Genomic DNA, 18,778 nt, shown 5'->3' with positions numbered 1-18,778 from the left:
ACCCAATACTAGTGGCATTTAACAGGCTATCTAGCTATCTATATATTCAAAAAGCAAAATGTAGGCTATTGTTTTTTGAATAAATCAGTAAAACGGATTTCAGTAACAATGTTGTACAATGCTGTAACGTTTTATCAGCAAATCAACACCCACTCTGACTGAGCGTTCATAAACAGTAGCCTATGGCAATAGGCACATTTGGGATTAACTTATTATACACAGACAGGCTCTTGGTTGGCATTCAGTAGGGCCCGATTAATGAAAACACCAGCCACCCGGGAGCAGGCTTTGCTTTGCCACCCTTTTACATGCCTGATCATGTCAGATGGACTGAGGAGTAAACCAATTGCAAATTGCATTGACATTCCCCTCAACTGTATTTAAAAACACATCACCCTCCCCTGGGATGAAATTAGAAATGCATGACCCTCCCCCAAATCTCTCCATGTACAGTGCCCTTCATCATAAATAAAGATCACTCACTAATTGTTTTTTTTGCCAAAGTTTTTTTATTTTTTTATTCTTTTGATAATTCAAAGTTAATTCCATTTGAAAACCTGTCATCCTCAGTTATTGTTTGTGTTGTTGTTTTTCAGCCGGGAAAGTTCTTTATGCAAGTGAAGATTGGCTACACCATCGGCCACAGTGTTTCTCTTATCTCCCTCATCACTGCCATTGTGATTCTATGCATCTTCAGGTAAGGCTGCAAGCAACTTTCAAGTGTCATCTGAAAATAGAGGATTGTCGTTTTGTCAAAAGATGTTTTTTTAGATCCTATATTTGTGTTTGGTTCAAACAAAAATCTTCATGAATAGGTTGAAAATGTCCTTCAGCAGTTACTACTGTACATAAGCACTTCAACACCTCTCTGTATACCCTCAGTGTCCACTGATACAAACAGGATTTATAAATCTCTCATGAATAAATCTGATGGACCAATTGTTTTCCGACAACAGTTGAATCATCTTTGATTGAGAAGCAATAAACAGCTTTCCTGGACTCACAGAGTAGACAATTAGTGTACAACTATAATGCATGTTGACCTCCAGTGTGATCATCCACAGGGGAACCTGCTGGCTCATATGAAGAGGAATGTCAAACAAGTAAAAGCCTTTCAATTAGGTTTTACAAGCTTTGATTGATGCAGCTAGATACACAAGGGACTTTCAAAGGCAAAAAAAGAAAAGAAAAAAGAAACAAACCACAAAATGAATTGTGTCTCATTCATGTGCAGTGCCTCAGACCCTGGCCTGTGGATGGTGTGTTCCTACAGATTGTATTGCACATGGAGATCACAGGAGCATTCAGGGATTAAATGGACAGCAGCAATATGGCTCTCGCTTGACGCTCCAGTGATTGATTGCATGCTTCGTAAATAGAATGACATGCAAATATCAAGGATGACTGCACTCTCACACTTGCGGTAAAGTCCACTCATCAAAAATGGATTCAGGTGTTCACACAATAGGGCAATGAACAGTCAGCCTATTGGTATATGACCCAGTGCTGTCAGAGAGAAGGCTCTTCTTGACCTCTACTGTTCTCATGTAAAAATGTAATGCTCAGGAATGTTCTAGATTTTTCATGAGCCTAAAACATGTAAGTGGACCATAGACAAATGTCTAAATATTTGTTTCTACTGTATATATCTCATACTCTATCCCTATATTTTAAGGGAACCATTACTTTCCAGATTCTACAGTATTGAATGGAGGTAGTGTTAGTGTTTTCCTCACCTTTCGTGTAGCGTTAAATGTGTTTCATTTACATCATTTGGCCTTGAACTTATCCTCACTCTGTAATAAGGATTTTTGGAATCCAGTTTGCATCTCTACCACAGCATAAACTCTGGGAAACTGTGAAGGTGTGAAAACCCGCCAAGCAGGGGTGTTGAACCAGTATGAGGGGGTAGGATTCCTTAAGGAGATCACAGGTATTGAGCGGCAGGACAGCCACACATTATGTTTGACCTTTCAATGAAACAGCATTTGAGGAATAGGAAACATTCCGTTGAAACAAGTAACCATCCACAAGATATTCAGTTCATTTGTTACAGTTTTTTCTGAAGAGACTATGGAAAAGACTGTCGGATGGATGATAAAGAGAACAGTTCATCTGAGGACTTCACAATGAGAACAAAACATTGTGTATTCAATGGTTATGAAACCCATCAATATATTGGTTGAATCCAGGGACAGTATCTGCCACACTGTGCCAAAGCAGAAATTACATCTTTGGCGTTTTTCCTGACCGGCCAAAGAATAGCTATGTATGATTTATTAAACCTTAAACATGTTAGCTCTGTCATATTGCAGCCCTATTCCACACACTACAGAGTTTTAGTTCTAGAGGAACCGACTTATAATTAAACTCTCAGATATGGAAATGCAGACGATACAGGACAGAATGGTGCCAGAGAGTTTGATATAATCATTAATACGTGGTGCCCATTTTAGAAAAGAAATGCTAAAATTAATAGCATTTTTAACATCACCTTTGGAAAGTTTGGAAGTTAGGGACTTTTGGGAGAAACTGTTACCCTCAGCTCCCTAAAGATAATAGATTTAATTCGGGAACCAGCACTTTGTCATGGATTAAGTGGATCTGTCACTGTCATCCCATTTAGAACATCCTGCTACCCAAAAACAAATACCCAGTGTTTAAACAAGTGCAACATCAAACTATTCTGCAACGGAGAGACAGAGGCTAAGTAAACTAATTGTATTTTAGTTGTATGTTGCAATGAGACAGCTGCACACTTCACAAACCCACAAAACAGGCCTCTTGAAGGCACAGGCACAAGATGTTGGGAGGAATGGTGTTTGTTTGAGCACTAACTCGTCTGTAGACGCCAAGATCACTCATCACTAAGAAAGGTAGTAAGTGACTGTAATGACTGCAGATGTTAAATATTGGTCTAAAAAACAAAACAAAACTGCAAAAAACTCATTTTCACTTGCATGAGTATCACAAATTGTTTTAGATTAGCCTTTTGGAAGTGCTTCCCATTTTGGTCGTATTTGAGGAATGTGACAAATGCTTGGTGCTCCATATCCAGCCACAGAGAGGAATCAAAAGGCTCAATTAGGATTGAAATCACCCTGTAATTAGCAGTGATTTTTTTCCCACTCATTAATTCCAAGGGCGTTAGATGATTAGTCTTATCCCTTTATCAAGTTTGTATGTGTGTGTGTGTATGTGTGTGTGTGTGTGTGTGTGTGTGTGTCTGTGTGCGCGTGCGTGCATGTGTGTGTGTGTATGTCTATGTGTGTATGTATATCTGTCCCCCCAGGAAGCTTCACTGCACGAGGAACTACATCCACATGCATCTGTTTGTGTCGTTCATCCTGAAGGCCATTGCTGTGTTCATTAAGGATGTGGTCCTGTACGAGGTTGGGGAGGTGGACAACTGCTCCTCTGGATCCGTAAGTACAATCCATGGGGAAGGTACAAGGGTTACTACAAAGGATATGGACATTTGAGGCAAGGTGGCGGCATCATTTCAGGCTGATGGAGGTAGACGGTTTGGGGAGATGGGATATTTGGGGTCTTGGTTTCACTAGAGATGAGCACAGCATGCCACACTGTTTAGGCAGGTGCACAAAAAGGGTCATTTAGGTAGCTAATTACCACATTAAGGCATCCCATGAGAGGCCTCTTACACAGCTAATTTGTCTTTGATGGCTTTGTGTCTGTCCATTAAAAAGGGAGCCTTTACACTGGTATAAATATTTTCAAAATTCTTCATATACTTTTTATAGATTTTATATAGATTTTCATATATTAACCACATCTAGACATACTGTAAATGATTTCAACAAACCTCATGAGAATGGAGACCTCATGAGAGAGGGAGGTCCTTGAGAATAAACAGTGATGTACTGTTATTCATCAAGACAAAAAAGTTACATTTTAAGGCCTTATGGGTATACTTATACAGTGGTCTGTGGTATGTATAATGTGTAGTATGATCCCCAGCTGAACATAATCAGACTTAGTGGAAAAATAGTACATTGTCTATGGAGGTTAAAAAGCACATGCAGTGCATTCGGGAAGTATTCAGAACCCTTCACCGCAATACGTTATGTTACAGCCTTATTCTAAAATGGATTATCCTCATCAATCTACACACAATACCCAATAATGACAAAGCAAAAACAGGTTTAGAAATTGTTGCTAATTTATTAAAAATAAAAAACTAAATATCACATTTACAAGTATTGAGACCCTTTACTCAGTACTTTGTTGAAGCACATTTGGCAGCGATTACAGCCTCACGTCTTCTTGGGTATGACGCTACAAGCTTGGCACACGTGTATTTGGGGAGTTTCTCCCATTCTTCTCTGCAGATCCTCTCAAGCTCTGTCAGGTTGGATGGGGAGCGTCAGTGCACAGCCATTTTCAGGTCTCTCCAGAGACGTTCAATCGGGTTCAAGTCCGGGCACTGGCTGGGCCACTCAAGGACATTCAGATACTTGTCCCGAAGCTACTCCTGCGTTGTCTTGGCTGTGTGCTTAGGGTCGTTGTCCTGTTGGAAGGTGAACCTTCGCCCCAGTCTGAGGTCCTGAGCACTCTGGAGCAGGTTTTCATCAAGGATCTCTCTGTACTTTTCATCTTTCCCTCGATCCTGACTAGTCTCCCAGTCCCAGCCGCTGAAAAACATCCCCACAGCATGATGCTGCCACCACCATGCTCCACCGTAGGGATGGTATTGGCCAGGTGATGAGCGGTGCCTGGTTTCCTCCAGATGTGATGCTTGGCATTCAGGCCAAAGAGTTCAAGCTTGATTTCATCAGACCAGAGAAGCTTCTGGAAGGTTCTCCCATCTCCACAGAGGAACTCTGGATCTCTGTCAGAGTGACCATTGGGTTCTTGGTCACCTCCCTGACGATGGCCCTTCTCCCCCTATTGCTCAATTTGTCTGGGCGGCCAGCTCTTGGAAGAGTCTTGGCGGCTCCAAACTTCTTCCATTTAAGAATGATGGAGGCTACTGTGTTCTTGGGGACCTTCAATACTGCAGAAATGTTTTTGTACCCTTCCCAGATCTGTGCCTCGACACAATCCTGTCTCTGAGGTCTACGGACAATTCCTTCGACCTCATGGCCTGGTTTTTGCTCTGACATGCACTGTCAACTGTGGGACCTTATATATACAGGTGTGTGCCGTTCCAAATCATGTAAAATCAGTTGAATTTACCACAGGTGGACTCCAATCAAGCTGTAGAAACATCTCACAGATGATCAATGGAAACAGGATGCACCTGAACTCAATTTAGAGTGTCATAGCAAAAGGTCTAAATACTTAAAGGTGTAAAGGTGATATTCAGTTTTTTTTTATTTTATAAATTAGCAAACATTTCTAAAAACCTGTTTTCACTTTGTCATTATGGGGTATTGTGTGTAGATTGATGAGGGAAAAAAATAATTTAATCCATTTTAGAATAAGGCTGTAACATAACAAAATGTGGAATAAGTGGAGGGGTCTGAATACTTTCTGAATGCACTGTATCAAGGCTGCTAAAAGCTCACATTATTTTAATATGTGTGGTATTACTCAGTCACAAGCTATGATATTGTTGTAACAAATAAAAGGCTATTGTGAAATTGTGGCCTCTCCCTGGCCATTTTTGTTTCTCGTTTTGTGTCAGGGTTAGGGTCATTGTCAGTCTTACATCAAGCTACAAAACAAGGTTGAATAATATTTATATTTGAACACACTCCCCTCAGCTCTCTCCCATCCCCAGCTATAAACACTCCATTACAAAACCACTGACATGATTCAGGTCAGGGATCATACAGAGCAGAGTTGGGGCTGTAAAGAACAGCTGTTTAGTGAGTGGCTACAGCACCAGAGACACATGCAGGCAGGCCTTGTGTTTGTGTATTCGCTCCTACATTCTCTGGGTTGTTGGGGGGAGGCAGGGGAGAGAGGGCTGAGGAGAGGCAGCTGTTAAGGGGCTGCTAGATGCTGTAACACTCACCAATCAGATCTGGCCCAGCCCATTGTCATGGAAACACCTGCCCCCCCTTAATGCTGATTTAATCAGCTTAAGACTTGGGGATGTGAAACTAGTCAGGATTTGGGAATCTACAGTAAATCATATAATTTAAAGAAGTCTGTTTGCCCCACCTCCCAAAAAAATCCATTAGCTATTGATGATTTATTAGGGTATGTGTCAGAGTGTTACTTTGACTGTTACTATGTGTGTACGTGTGTGTGTGTGTGTGTGTGTGTGTGTGTGTGTGTGTGTGTGTGTTTGTGTGTGTGTGTTAATCAATTTCATTCACTGCAGCGATGGCAACAGGTTTTTGTAGGTAGAGGTCTACTGAGAAATGTGCACTAATTTGTACGCATTAGAACTGTGGAAAGATCCCGTCATCCAATCCAGGCCTAGTGTACTGCCTTCAGCACACAAAGCGGAAAACAATTTCTGCACCACCAAATCTCAGAAAAATGCCAGATTTGAAGCTCACTCATCTATCAGGAGACAATTAGATAAGCATCATGCAGTCTTGTACTGTTATGTGTGCGTGTGTGTGTGTGTGTGTGTGTGTGTGTGTGTGTGTGTGTGTGTGTGTGTGTGTGTGTGTGTGTGTGTGTGTGTGTGTGTGTGTGTGTACGTGTGTGTGTGTGTGTGTGCATAATCTCTGGTAATTTTATGGCAATGCTGGTTTGATGCCTTGAGGGGGAATTTCAGATGTGACGTAGGCCTAGTATTTGGTTAATGATTAATACTACAAGGCCAGTATGAGCAAATGGTGACATTCAACTTAAAGTGGGGAAGCGTTTGCCCTAAAAAAGAATAGTTTTTGCCTTAAGATATGTTCAGGTTATCAAAAGGACAGGACCACACCCTGGGTTTCAGACATTACATTTTTGTTAATATTTAATGTGAAAACTTTCAGAATCATTAATGATTCATAGCACTGATGTTTGGGCAGGAGGCATGGCATTTTCACAATGACATCATGTCTTTGCCACAGCTAGTTTGCCCTTGATTTTTTGGTTTGTCTGTTTCCACTTGAGTGGCCATAGCTTCAACTGTGTCTGACAAAGTTATTTGTTTACAGCCCTCCCTCTTTTCTTCCCTTCTTTGCAGCCCTCCCTCCTTTCCTACCTCCTTTCCTCCTCTCTCCTGCGTTTGCGGTCTCCCCATCACAGCCAATCAACATGCTGCTCTGCTGTGTTTCGCCACCTTCCCGTCTCCTTCGCTCTCTATCTTCTTCTCTTTCTTTTCACTCTGTCCCCCTCTCATTCCAGTCTCTCTCTCTGTCTCTGTCTCCTTTTCTCTTTTTTTTTCACTCTGTCCCCCTCTCATTCCATGTTTTTTGTCTCCCTCATCTCCTTTCCCTCTCTCTCTCATTGTTTCTATCTTCCTGTCTCTCTCTCTTTATCCCCCCAACCTCTCTCTCTCTCTCTCTCTCTGTGTGTGTGCTCTGCCCTGGTACTAGAGCAGAACGAAGGCAGCATTAGCCTTATTACCAGAGAGCTGTGTGCTGTAAACCTTGCCTGAGGATTATTAGTAAATGGGGACAGTGTACTGAGTTGTTTGGGCTCTGTGGGCTCCCTTCAAACTGCCCTGAGGTGACCCATCCAAAAACATCCTGAAGCACTTGACTTCATGTTCTATTAGTGTCCACTGCTGCATTATGAATGGGTGCTTTAGCTCCAGTAGCTCTGAGTGAACACAGTGAGAGAGAGAGCATGTCATTCATTAGCTCAGGGCTCTGACACCATTAGTGCAATTAACCTCTGACGTGTTTACAGCAGCCTCTCCATTGGCCCTCATTCTGAGCACATTGAACATTTTGGGGTGGTTAGAGATCTCATGGAAATGCCACGTTCTGAACCCAGCAATCCTGAATGAAGCTGATGTTGTTATCCTGCACGACTGTCTCTGTCCTCAATGCTCCCCTCCTCTAAAAGATAGAAAGATAAAAGATAAGAAGATAAAAAGACAGGTCTGTGTGTTCAGGCAGCATCTCAGTTACTGGACTCCTGCTGGTAGAGATATGATAGTAGCTCTTTGCCACAGTACTTCGGATGAGGGCTGTCAGTCGATTCACATTTGTCATGTTTTGCCAGTTTTAATTTAAGACTGCAACATTTATTTCAAAAGGTTGATGGCAATTATCAGGCTGTTTCTACTTGAGGGTTCCTATAATTGCTTTTTGGCCACTCTCTCATCTTCCAATAAGGTTATTAGTTCTGACTCACTTAAGGTTTAGAATGTGTCTTATGTCCTTAAACCTACACACCCTGTGACTAATGAAATAGCTGCAGAACATCATTCCCCCAAAATGTATAGTCACTCCATGACACTTGTTTTTCTCCTAAATAAAACATGAATTGCAGACTGTCAAAATGTCATGAGACGGTGTTACATGCAATTAACAATTCCAGAACACAGTGTGAGTTCTGAGTGTGAGCTCGGAGAGTATTTAATGAGGACAAGCTCACACTAAAGTATGTAAGAACCAAATGTCTACTACTGTAGGCCACCACATTATCTTGTTCCTCAGTGGCCAAATAAATCACGCCATATGACTCCTCCATTGTTAAACCGTTAATCTACATGTATCCATTCTGTGCCTGGAGACATCATTATATGGATGTGTTTGTGTATCCTGTATCCATTGTCAGGTCGGCTGCAAGGCGGTGATTGTCTTCTTCCAGTACTGTATAATGGCCAGCTTCTTCTGGCTCCTGGTGGAGGGCCTCTATCTCCACGCGTTATTGGCTGTCTCTTTCTTCTCCGAGAGGAAATACTTCTGGTGTTACATTCTGATTGGCTGGGGTAAGTGTGTGAGGCTTTGTGTTCCTCCCCTGTCTTGGCATGGAATGTCATACACACTGTGTGTTTAGGGAGCACTAAGTGGGTGTGACAGTGGCTAGTGTCCAGGCGGGGTATTGATTGTATTGTGTGCTTTTATCTGATTTGTCTGCAGGAGGACCGACGATTTTCATCACGGCTTGGAGTGTTGCCAAGGCTAACTATAATGATATTGGGTAAAAAAAGAATGGCCTCATCCCTCCCTGGCTAGACTAACACATAACTCCTCTCATGTTTATGTCTCATGCAGTCTATTGAAATATTTGTCATGCAACATATTTACCAGGTGCTGGGATATCATTGAGAACACTGACACGTACTGGTGGATCATCAAAACTCCCATATTGGCATCCATCCTGGTAAGTGACCCCCCCCCACACCCCCCCCCCCCTCTCCTCCACCTATACACCTGTAAGTGGGACTCAAATTCCTTCCCTCAGTTTTGATGCACTATATGATATGATATGATATGATATGAAAAGTCTAATTTCCCCAAATACAGATTCTCCCTGATTTATCTGTCAAGCAGAGAGAGGGAGTCCATCTGTGTCAGTGATCATCAGTTCATCTGGCAAATGGGAAAATGTAATTTGGATGAGGAATTTGTCTGTTGTACCTACAATTGTGTAGGTCAAGATAACCTTTAAATGATTGAGCAAAATGATGATGATTGAGCAAAAATGACTATTACTGTACAATAGTAATTATCGTTACATGGACATTGAAATGGAAAATGATCATGAGATAAAATTGCAGCCTGGGTAATTAGCCTGGGTTTAGGTGGATGTTTCTGTATTTTGGGGTCATGGAGCCCCTTGGGGTGTCCAGTTGAGACTGACCCAGAGAAAACTGTGAGCCACTTGTCCTCCCTCATGTAGGAAAGATGCGTTTCTCTCTCCAGGTCGCATGACAGAAAATAACACAAAATATCAATAAATAGCAACTACGGTGAGAAGAACTGTCACTGCAGCTCAGGCCCAAAGCAGGCTTTTATTTACAGAGCAAGTGGGATGAGAGACACAGTGCCTTTGGAAAGTACTATAACACAACAAAATGTGGGAAAAGTGAAGGGGTCTGAATACTTTCCAAAGGCACTGTATGTTGGTAGAGAGATTGAGTGGGAGAGGTGTGTGTGTGTGTGTGTGTGTGTGTGTGTGTGTGTGTGTGTGTGTGTGTGTGTGTGTGTGTGTGTGTGTGTGTGTGTGTGTGTGTGTGTGTGTGTGTGTGTGTGTGTACGGGAGAGAGTGAAGTGGGGAAGGAGCAAAAAAGAGAGAACCCCGAAAGGTTGAGGTATAGAGAAAGAGGGAGTGGGAGATAAATAAGCAAGGAATTGAATGGCAGTTGGGAAGTTAGAAAATGTTCATCTGAAGTCAAACATTTTTTGGCTTTTCATGACGGCTGGGATCCACTGAACACTGAAGTAGGGGCTGATAGTGAGAGTAAGAGTGTGGAGCATGGTACAAAGGAAGCAGTTCAGTAGGTCGTCCCCTCCTTCATTATTGATGTATTGATGTCCTGATAGTGTTTTTTTACTGCCAGCGCCCGGTTTTATTACTTGGCAGCAAAATGTTGACAAAACAGTTTTTTTTAGGGTTATTTCTTGTTTACGCTATCGGAGACTGGCACCATTAAGTATGCTGTTAGTTTTTCCTGGCCTGTGGTTGTGCTACTACAGCACTTACTGATGATCCAGCAGGGGGAGGCTGGTGTAAGCAGAAATCAGACGACAGGTTCATTACAATGCATGGAACGGAATGAGGAATGGTATCAAACACTATTCCTCATTCCGTCCAATGCATTACAATGAACCCCTCCTCCAGCCTCCCCTGTGATCCAAGATATCTAGCAGCTCAGTTCCACTGCTCTGTCTGACCTGGCTGATCTATTATAATACCACTGTGAGCCCAGAGGCGAGAGGCCCGCAGGGAAGCTCACAGCTATTCAATTGACATATCACTAATTTAATGTTATATGTTTGTAATTCTTCCCTCGTGTCCACTGGACGATTCACTTAATTAGAGTGAACATCCGCTGTTAAATGGAATTGCAAAATGGTTGTAGTATGATGAAAAGTGGCAAAGTCACAAGAACAATGGATACAGTAATCTAGTTTTTCAGAATAAGATATCAGATACTGTATGTTTGTGTGGGCAGTAGTGTAGTGTTTACAGTGCGGTTAACAAAGCATAGCACAAACCATAAACATAAAATCTGTGATATGATGGTCCTAAAAGCTTGTTCCACCTCTACTTCTACAGTATCTGCCTGATTATGGCTCTAACACTCTCTATCTCCAACAGATGAACTTCATCCTTTTCATCTGCATCATCCGAATACTTCGCCAGAAGATCAACTGCCCAGATATAGGAAGAAACGAGTCCAACCAATACTCGTGAGTGTATGATCTGATGTGTTGTTTTCCTGTCATAGAGCCCAGTATATTTCTGCTGTTTGGATTATTCCTACTAGTCTAGATTTTGTGTTCTCAGCATTCTGTTGATGCTAAATCAACACGCGTTAGCTCATTACGCCCTGGGAGCTATGGCTAAGAAACAGATCTGAACCCCCTGTTCTCCATTGAGGGCAAATCTACAGCATTTATGACAGCGGGAAACACTCCTACCTTTTCATACGTCACCTTGTAACCATACTTAAGTTGAGGCTTTGCTCCGAGCAACCAATGTACAGTGAGCCTTCCCACTCGACTACCAATGGACTACTCATCATTGCACAAATCATCACACTGTTTTGAAACTTCAGCTGCAGACTTCTTATTACACTCTTTGATTTAGTGCTCTGTGTGTTTAAGTGCCTTTCCGTGATGGAGGGCACTCATAAGCCAGTCATAATGCTTTAGCACCAGCTATTTCCCCCCCGCCACGTCTAATGGTGTTTCTGCCACATTTGGCCCCCTGTGTCAGACTATATAATGATATGGGGTGGTTTGTAGGAGCCTTTCCTCACTGGTGTTGTGGTGTGGGTATGTCGAAAAAGGCAAGTCATAAGTAAAGCTTGATCTGTGTTCTTTGTTTTTTTCCTGTGCAGGAGATTAGCTAAATCCACGCTGCTCTTAATTCCTTTGTTCGGGATCAACTTCATCGTATTTGCATTTATTCCAGAGCAAGTAAAAACAGAGCTACGCATGGTGTTTGACCTCATTCTAGGGTCCTTTCAGGTATGTGAGGAGGTACTCTGATTGTAATTAACCAGTTTGAACAGTTTATGTTCAATCAAAGCAATTGTTTATTATAAGCATTTTCACAAACAGTAATGTAAGTACACTACTGTTCTCTATGGGAAACATATTTGCTTGGATGCATACGTATATCCAACAAATTAATGAGAGTGACACTGAAACCATTTTCTTGTACCATAAAAGTCCCAGGAAGTTCATTCAAGGACCAAAGTAATCATTTAGCATCTGATGTCAACAGTGTGATGGGAGTGTTTCTATTTAAAATACCTTGGCAGGACTCCAGGCATTTGCTAGTTAATTCACCTCGTGTTTCTGTTTTAAACCCTGGCGTTCTTTTGGTCCATCACGTAATCAAAGAAAATGTGCTATGAATAAGATATTCCAAACGGAATTCCAAATGCATGCAATTAATATTCATCATACTCATGTATTTATGTATCTTAGAGAATATCCATTTCTAGGCTTATTGTAGACACAGAAGATAGCCCTGTTCACAGATAGACATGTTCACAACACTTTCTCTCCTTTTCTTCCCTTCAGGGTTTTGTGGTGGCTGTTCTGTACTGCTTCTTAAACGGAGAGGTAGGAACCACCCACTACAAAGTAAACACTGTGTATGTAAAACACATAGCTGAAACCCCTACTTTCCCACTAGGATTGACAGCAGGGTGCTCTGGTGTTTTTCACTCTGGACGTGGTTTGACTGTGAACCCCCCGGCAGGGATTCCTAGCACACACACACCGGGTAACCGGCAGGGTTTGAACCTGGGACCTTTCGCATCGATGCCACAGACCTAAACCATTATACCAAGAAGACAACCTTGTGGTCCGAGGGCTACACCTGGACTAAGAAGGCAGGGCTACCTCAGGCAGGGTTACCTCACCACAAGAGTGTGATTCCAAATCACCTCCGCTACACATACGCAGGAGATAGGAAGGGGTCTAAACAGAATGAGTCACCTCTCCTTCTCCTCCCTCCCTCCCTCTCTCACCCTCCCTTGCTGATATTGGCCCCAGTATATATTCTCCTCCTCACGTCCTGCAAGGTGGGAAGGCTGTAAAAGGTGCTGCTTCCTTGGCAGTCTTTTACTCTGATATGTGTGGCGAGGTTTACTGTGGAGAGCTAAGTTATGTGACCAGTGCTGGGCCAGATTTAATCACAGAGACGCGCTGTGGGGTGTGGCAGGAGTGTGTGCTACCTGAATTTTAATCCACTGTGATTTAATGAGATTCCTCAGGGATTCATTTTATCTTATAGATTGCTTGAAAGTGCTTGGAAATAACTTTGGAAGCTCGATACCTTTAAAGCATCCTATGGACCTAGAAAGTCAAGAACCTAAGATGTATAGTTGTTTTAAAGAAACAATTTAGCATTAGGAATGGATGGGACCATTAGCAATAGCATGTATCAATCAACTTCAATCCAGATACTACTGTGAAAACATCCTAAAAATCTCAATCATCAGAAGCGTTTTCTGTTACATGTAACACCATACTGCTTTGGTGATAGTCCATCCCTCTATCCCTTCTCTGTCCCAGGTCCAGGCTGAGATCAAGCGGAAGTGGAGAAGGTGGCACCTGCAGAGGTACATGGGCTCTTCTGACACCAAGTACCAGCACCCGTCAATGGGCAGCAACGGCACCAACTTCAGCACCCAGATCTCCATGTTGACGCGTTGCAGCCCCAAAACACGCCGCGCCTCCTCCTCCTGCCAAGATGACTCCTCCATGATCTGATCAAATACACACACACACACACACACACACACACACACACACACACACACACACACACACACACACACACACACACACACACACACACACACACACACACACACACACACACATCCTCATCGCCATGCTCTCCCAGCTAATGTTCCTAGGACATTGGGGAATGTTGAAGTGCTGGTTCAAGTTCAGTTGTGAAATAATGTTCGAGGCTGAACTGAATGTTCCGTGACACAAGGAGCATGTGTTCTATGTGCCATAGATATGAAAACATTCCTGGACTGTTGCTGGAATGTGTTGTGGGGATAGAGTTCTTGGAACACTTAAAGAAACATGACAAGTTTATAGGAAAAGTTCTTGGAACCTAAACTTAGCTGATTTCTTTGAGGTGCTGTGGGACTGGGATGTTGCCCCTGGTGCTCCTGGACAGAGGACATTGAAGGACTGGTCAAGCCTAGGAGGGGTCATAGAACAGGAGCATTGAGGCCTCAGGACAGAACCTGTCTGGAAGGATATTCATCTGTGAAATTCATCTTTAGCTTAAAAAAAACAAAACATGCTTTAATGAATTTAGAGCACCGCTGCTAACTCAAATATGAAACTTTAAGCACACTCCCTAGACCTCCATTGTGCTTCTTTCTCTTGCTGTTTCATGTCACTGTCGGGTCCTATGTGACCTCCCCTGGCCCCTTTACTTACAGTACACAGTAGTATACTTTACATAGGCACTGGAGATATAAGACATGAGATATAGAACATCCTGACATGAGATATAAAACATTTACAGACTCAAGCACTGTTGTAAAACATGACATGATATGGGTCATTATTTTACAATAGGTAGCAAATCTCTTTCACTGCTTAATGAACTGGTCATTATTGTTGTGGGGTAACATGGTGTGGAGGAGGAAGGATACCCACCATTAGGGAAAACCAATAATCATTCTTATATGATTTGGTTAAATCAGCAGCTGACTTGTCGATTACCCTTCTTGATCCCCAAAAATGGATCAGTCCAATGCCAAGGCCACAGGAGGTTTTCACCATTTGTGATTCACATCTCATAATCATAGACTAGTACACAGTACCAGTACAGTTGAAGAAAAGTAACAAAAAGACCTGTACAGGTAATTTCTGGGCAATGTCTTGAAAATAAGTTTGTAAGTAACCAAAAAAAGGTAAGTAAACAAAACAGAACTACTAATAGATACCAGTAGTCTGTGGGAAGAGAAAAAATTATCTGAGAGTACCTGCTCTCCAGCTGGACACTTCATTTATATACATGTTTTATGGATGAGGCTTCAGACCAGCCAGTGTGATACTGAAATGGAGATGGGTTTGGAGTACAAATGCCCTTTTCTGCACTATCATTGTCACAAGGGACCATTGTCCTTGCCTTCTCTGTCGTCATATTCATGCTTTCTGTACAGTGATTGTGTGTCTGTATTATTTCTGCTTCTCTGGATGCCGCCACGCTACGCTCCGTGACATTCTCACTGATGAGTGCCTGGTTTCAGTGGGTTATGACATGTTTTACTCAAAACACTGTCAGGAGCAAAAGATGCCTTTAGAGTAGTCATTGTCCTTGGAGGTTTACGTTGTGGGAGGTGAGATTTAACAATCAATGGGCTACTTGGACAGCATCATTGAAAGTAATATGTCTGAGTAATACGACTCAACTGATACCAAGGCTTATCAATAATGCCTAATCACAATTGCTGATATGTCCAGTTAATGACAATGCTTTCTTCAAACATATACCCTGCTCCCATTGTATAGTCAGTGCAATTGCACATTCTTGTGCCTGTGTTGTTTTCTTCAATGTACAGAAGTGCAGCTGAAATGTGTACAACACAGTCTCTATCTGGCACATTTGAGCACTGCTAAGCAGAATGCTTCGTCAGTTCCATAATGAGTCAAACATGTTCAGATACTCTGTTCAGATATGTCTTTCAGACTCTTTCATGTTGGTGCTAAAGCGCTGTGGCAGTACATCTATTTTTTACTGAGGAGGAGTTAGCTGTTTAACCTGCCGAGTCAGGAGAGACTGTTGGGGTTATGTAAAGCAGAGCGAAGCGATAAGGGTGAGCAACCCTGTCAGAGAGATGTTCTTGTTGTGCTCTTCAGCTTACAAGGTTAGACTTGCCGCCAACTCATAGTTGTTCCTAGATAGAAGGTTGAGTAAAATCTCTGCTATGAAATAACAATCATCTCAATCCAAAGCCTCTTGGGTTAGAAGGGTTGGACCTGCCAGGACATTGTGCACGTCTAAAAGGACAATCCACTCTGCTTGAGCTTCGTTAGATAAAGATAGTTGACAACGTGTTTACATTCCAATTAACACATTCCAGTTACATTGCATTTGAATCATTTGAACAATTTCTTATTGGTGATTTTGATGATGAAAAAAGCTTGAGGCCTCAAATCATTGTCCCCTCACTGTTTTGTGTTTGTCTGCTGTTGTGTGATTGTACATGTGAATCAGCCAAAGTACCTCTCATACTGTTTAATGATGAAGAATGTACAATCTTACAGAGCTCAAACTTACTATGTTGTACATTTTATTAGTGTTTTATAATAATATTTGTGACTTCTGGCATGGTTATTGTGTATCATGTGAAATTATATTGTGAATAGTCCAAGAGGACATTAGGTTAACGTCTATTTTAATTGTGCAGTGAGATGTCCAGTATTAAATACTGTATGTATTCACATGTGTTGATTTACAAAGTTCAAATGATTGTGTTGGAACTGGATGTTGTGCAATTGAATTGTACATTTATATATTGTCTCTTTGATGTTGATTCTGTTTAGTGCTAAATGCATGCAGCACAAGTAAAATGATGTAACTGTATTTATTTGTACATACCACACTGATGTAATCACTAAAATTGAAAGTGCACCATGAGTGGTTATGAACTTGCTAAGTTTATGTATCACAAAATCACCCTTTATTTTTATATTTTATGCACAATGCACTCTCACCAAACACTTTATTAGGAACACTATACGAATACTGGGTTACCTCCCTTTGCTCTCAAAACAGCCACAATTCTTCGTGGCATTGATTCCACAAGTGATGTTAAGATACCTTTGAGACTCTGGTCCATGACGACATGATTGCATGACACAGTTCCTGCAGATTTTTCAGATACACTTTCAAGCTGTGAATCTCCTATTCTACCACATTGCAAAGGTGTTCTATTGGATTCAGATCCGGTGACTGGGAAGACCACTGAAGAACACTGAACTCATTGTCATGTTCATGAAACCAGTTTGAGACAACTTTTGCTTTGTGACATGGTGCATTATCATGCTGGAAGTAGCCATTAGAAGATGGGTAAATTGTGGCCATGAAGGGATGCTCATGGTCAGCAACAATACTCAAATAGGCTGTGGCATCCAAGTGATGATTGATTGGTATTAACGGGCCCAAAGTGTGCCAAGAAAACATTCCCCACACCTCCCCACACCATTATACCACCTCCACCATGATAAGGTGTACAGGTGTTCCTAATAAAGTGTCCAGTGAGTGTATGTAAATAGTTGGCAGTATATTGGCAGACAACTGCATTTTCCATGAGGGTTTTACATTGTTCACCACTCAAACCATTATAAATAAACTATTTGAAAAACCACACAGGGCTTGTTTTGTTTGTTGTGTGATTGTGCGTGTGGGTGATGCATGGAAAAAGTTAGGGTTAGGAAAAAACACTGAGCAGTGTTAAGAATGTGATTGAAGTGTCCAGATGAAGTACTGCTCTTTGTTCTTCTAAAGTATCAGATAAAGGGGAATAGATAAGGAGAGGATTCCTCATTAGACATTTGAGATTTCCCCAGGATTGCCTTTCACAGTGCTCCATCATGTCTTTATCTTTAATGTGCATATTGGTGGCTTTACAGGTTAGTCCTGTAGTGCTGTGTTGGCCCCAAGTTAAGATGTTCATTAAACTCAGTTAACCTATGATGAACTGAGAATAAGACTGAATAACTGAGAACTTGCTGGATTAATGTGTGCCTTGCAGGGACATTATGCCATGTTATTAGTATGTTTCCTAAGTAATAAATTCTGTATGTACATCAAGCTTAATTCGAGATTGTGTTCAGCAGTGCTTTTTGCTACAGGCTCAACGCTGTCATTCATCTCCATCCCAGCTCCATAGTATCTTGAGATTTGAGGTTTTGATGTAAATGTGTCAGCCTTTTGTCTGTAGATGCAAGCAATCATTGGTGGTTGAGTGTTGCAATACTTTCAAAACAAATAGGTAAAAAAGTATTACATTGTATTTTCTAAATGCATTTTTGCCATTCCACTCATCTCATTATTTTGCGTATCCCCATTGACCCCCATGTAAGCCTTGTCTCTCGTATTGAGTATTTCCCATTGTTTTGACCAGTCATTTTGCTGAAGCTGTTTCAGTCCATTGTGTAACTCTACCAATGTTTAAATCCACAGGGTGTGGTACATAGCTTTATAAGCCTCTCTGTATTGTTTGTTATTCTTTTAGACTTACACCTTATAAATCAATAAAGTCAATGAGTGGCATCATTTAGAGGGCTGCGTATAAATGGTAATGTTCTTCCCCTTTCAGCCTCCAGTTAATATGAAGGGTTTTGATAGGGAAGACCCAATCTTGGTAATCTCATATGGGCCAGTAGTGCTCTGTCCAGTTTAAACAAGCATAATGTGAAGGACACAGTACTTACTGAGTGGTGAGGGTTGTCTTGCCGCAAAAGGCTTCATTGTTTTGATTTCACAAATTCACAGAAGATAGGCTTAGAGCTATCCTCACAGTGGTGTCTGAATGCTAATAGTTGGCCAAGGCCTTATGAATGTGTGACTCTTGTTGACTCTCAGTGTTTACACATCCTTGCAGTCCAGAATAAAGCTATATGTATTCAAGCTGGGTTGACCAAACACTCAGTTAAAGCAAAGTACTGGGTGGAGGTTAGTTCAACTTAACTGTACACATTAATCAAGACAAAACGAGACCAGTTAAGTGGGTTCCAACAACTCC

The 18,778-nt window shown here is 41.7% G+C and overlaps 1 protein-coding gene across 1 annotated transcript in view; it reads left to right on the top strand.

Moving 5' to 3' along the window:
• The window catches only part of vipr1b (vasoactive intestinal peptide receptor 1b), a gene marked incomplete at both ends in the record, with an annotated part of 44,183 nt that extends 30,417 nt beyond the window's left edge, over window positions 1-13,766 (top strand). Inside the window, 9 exons of the mRNA XM_083665366.1 lie at window positions 597-697; window positions 3,293-3,425; window positions 8,644-8,797; window positions 8,949-9,009; window positions 9,120-9,192; window positions 11,134-11,225; window positions 11,879-12,008; window positions 12,570-12,611; window positions 13,569-13,766. Coding sequence (XP_083521492.1) covers window positions 597-697; window positions 3,293-3,425; window positions 8,644-8,797; window positions 8,949-9,009; window positions 9,120-9,192; window positions 11,134-11,225; window positions 11,879-12,008; window positions 12,570-12,611; window positions 13,569-13,766 — 984 coding nt within the window. The remainder of the gene's footprint in view (window positions 1-596; window positions 698-3,292; window positions 3,426-8,643; window positions 8,798-8,948; window positions 9,010-9,119; window positions 9,193-11,133; window positions 11,226-11,878; window positions 12,009-12,569; window positions 12,612-13,568) is intronic.
• Between the last annotated feature and the right edge of the window lie 5,012 nt (window positions 13,767-18,778).

Source organism: Argentina silus, assembly GCF_951799395.1.
Source record: "Argentina silus genome assembly, chromosome: 1".
Lineage (NCBI taxonomy): Eukaryota > Metazoa > Chordata > Actinopteri > Argentiniformes > Argentinidae > Argentina > Argentina silus.
Note: the sequence above shows the minus strand (reverse complement) of the source record. Positions and strands in the feature narration are given on the sequence as shown.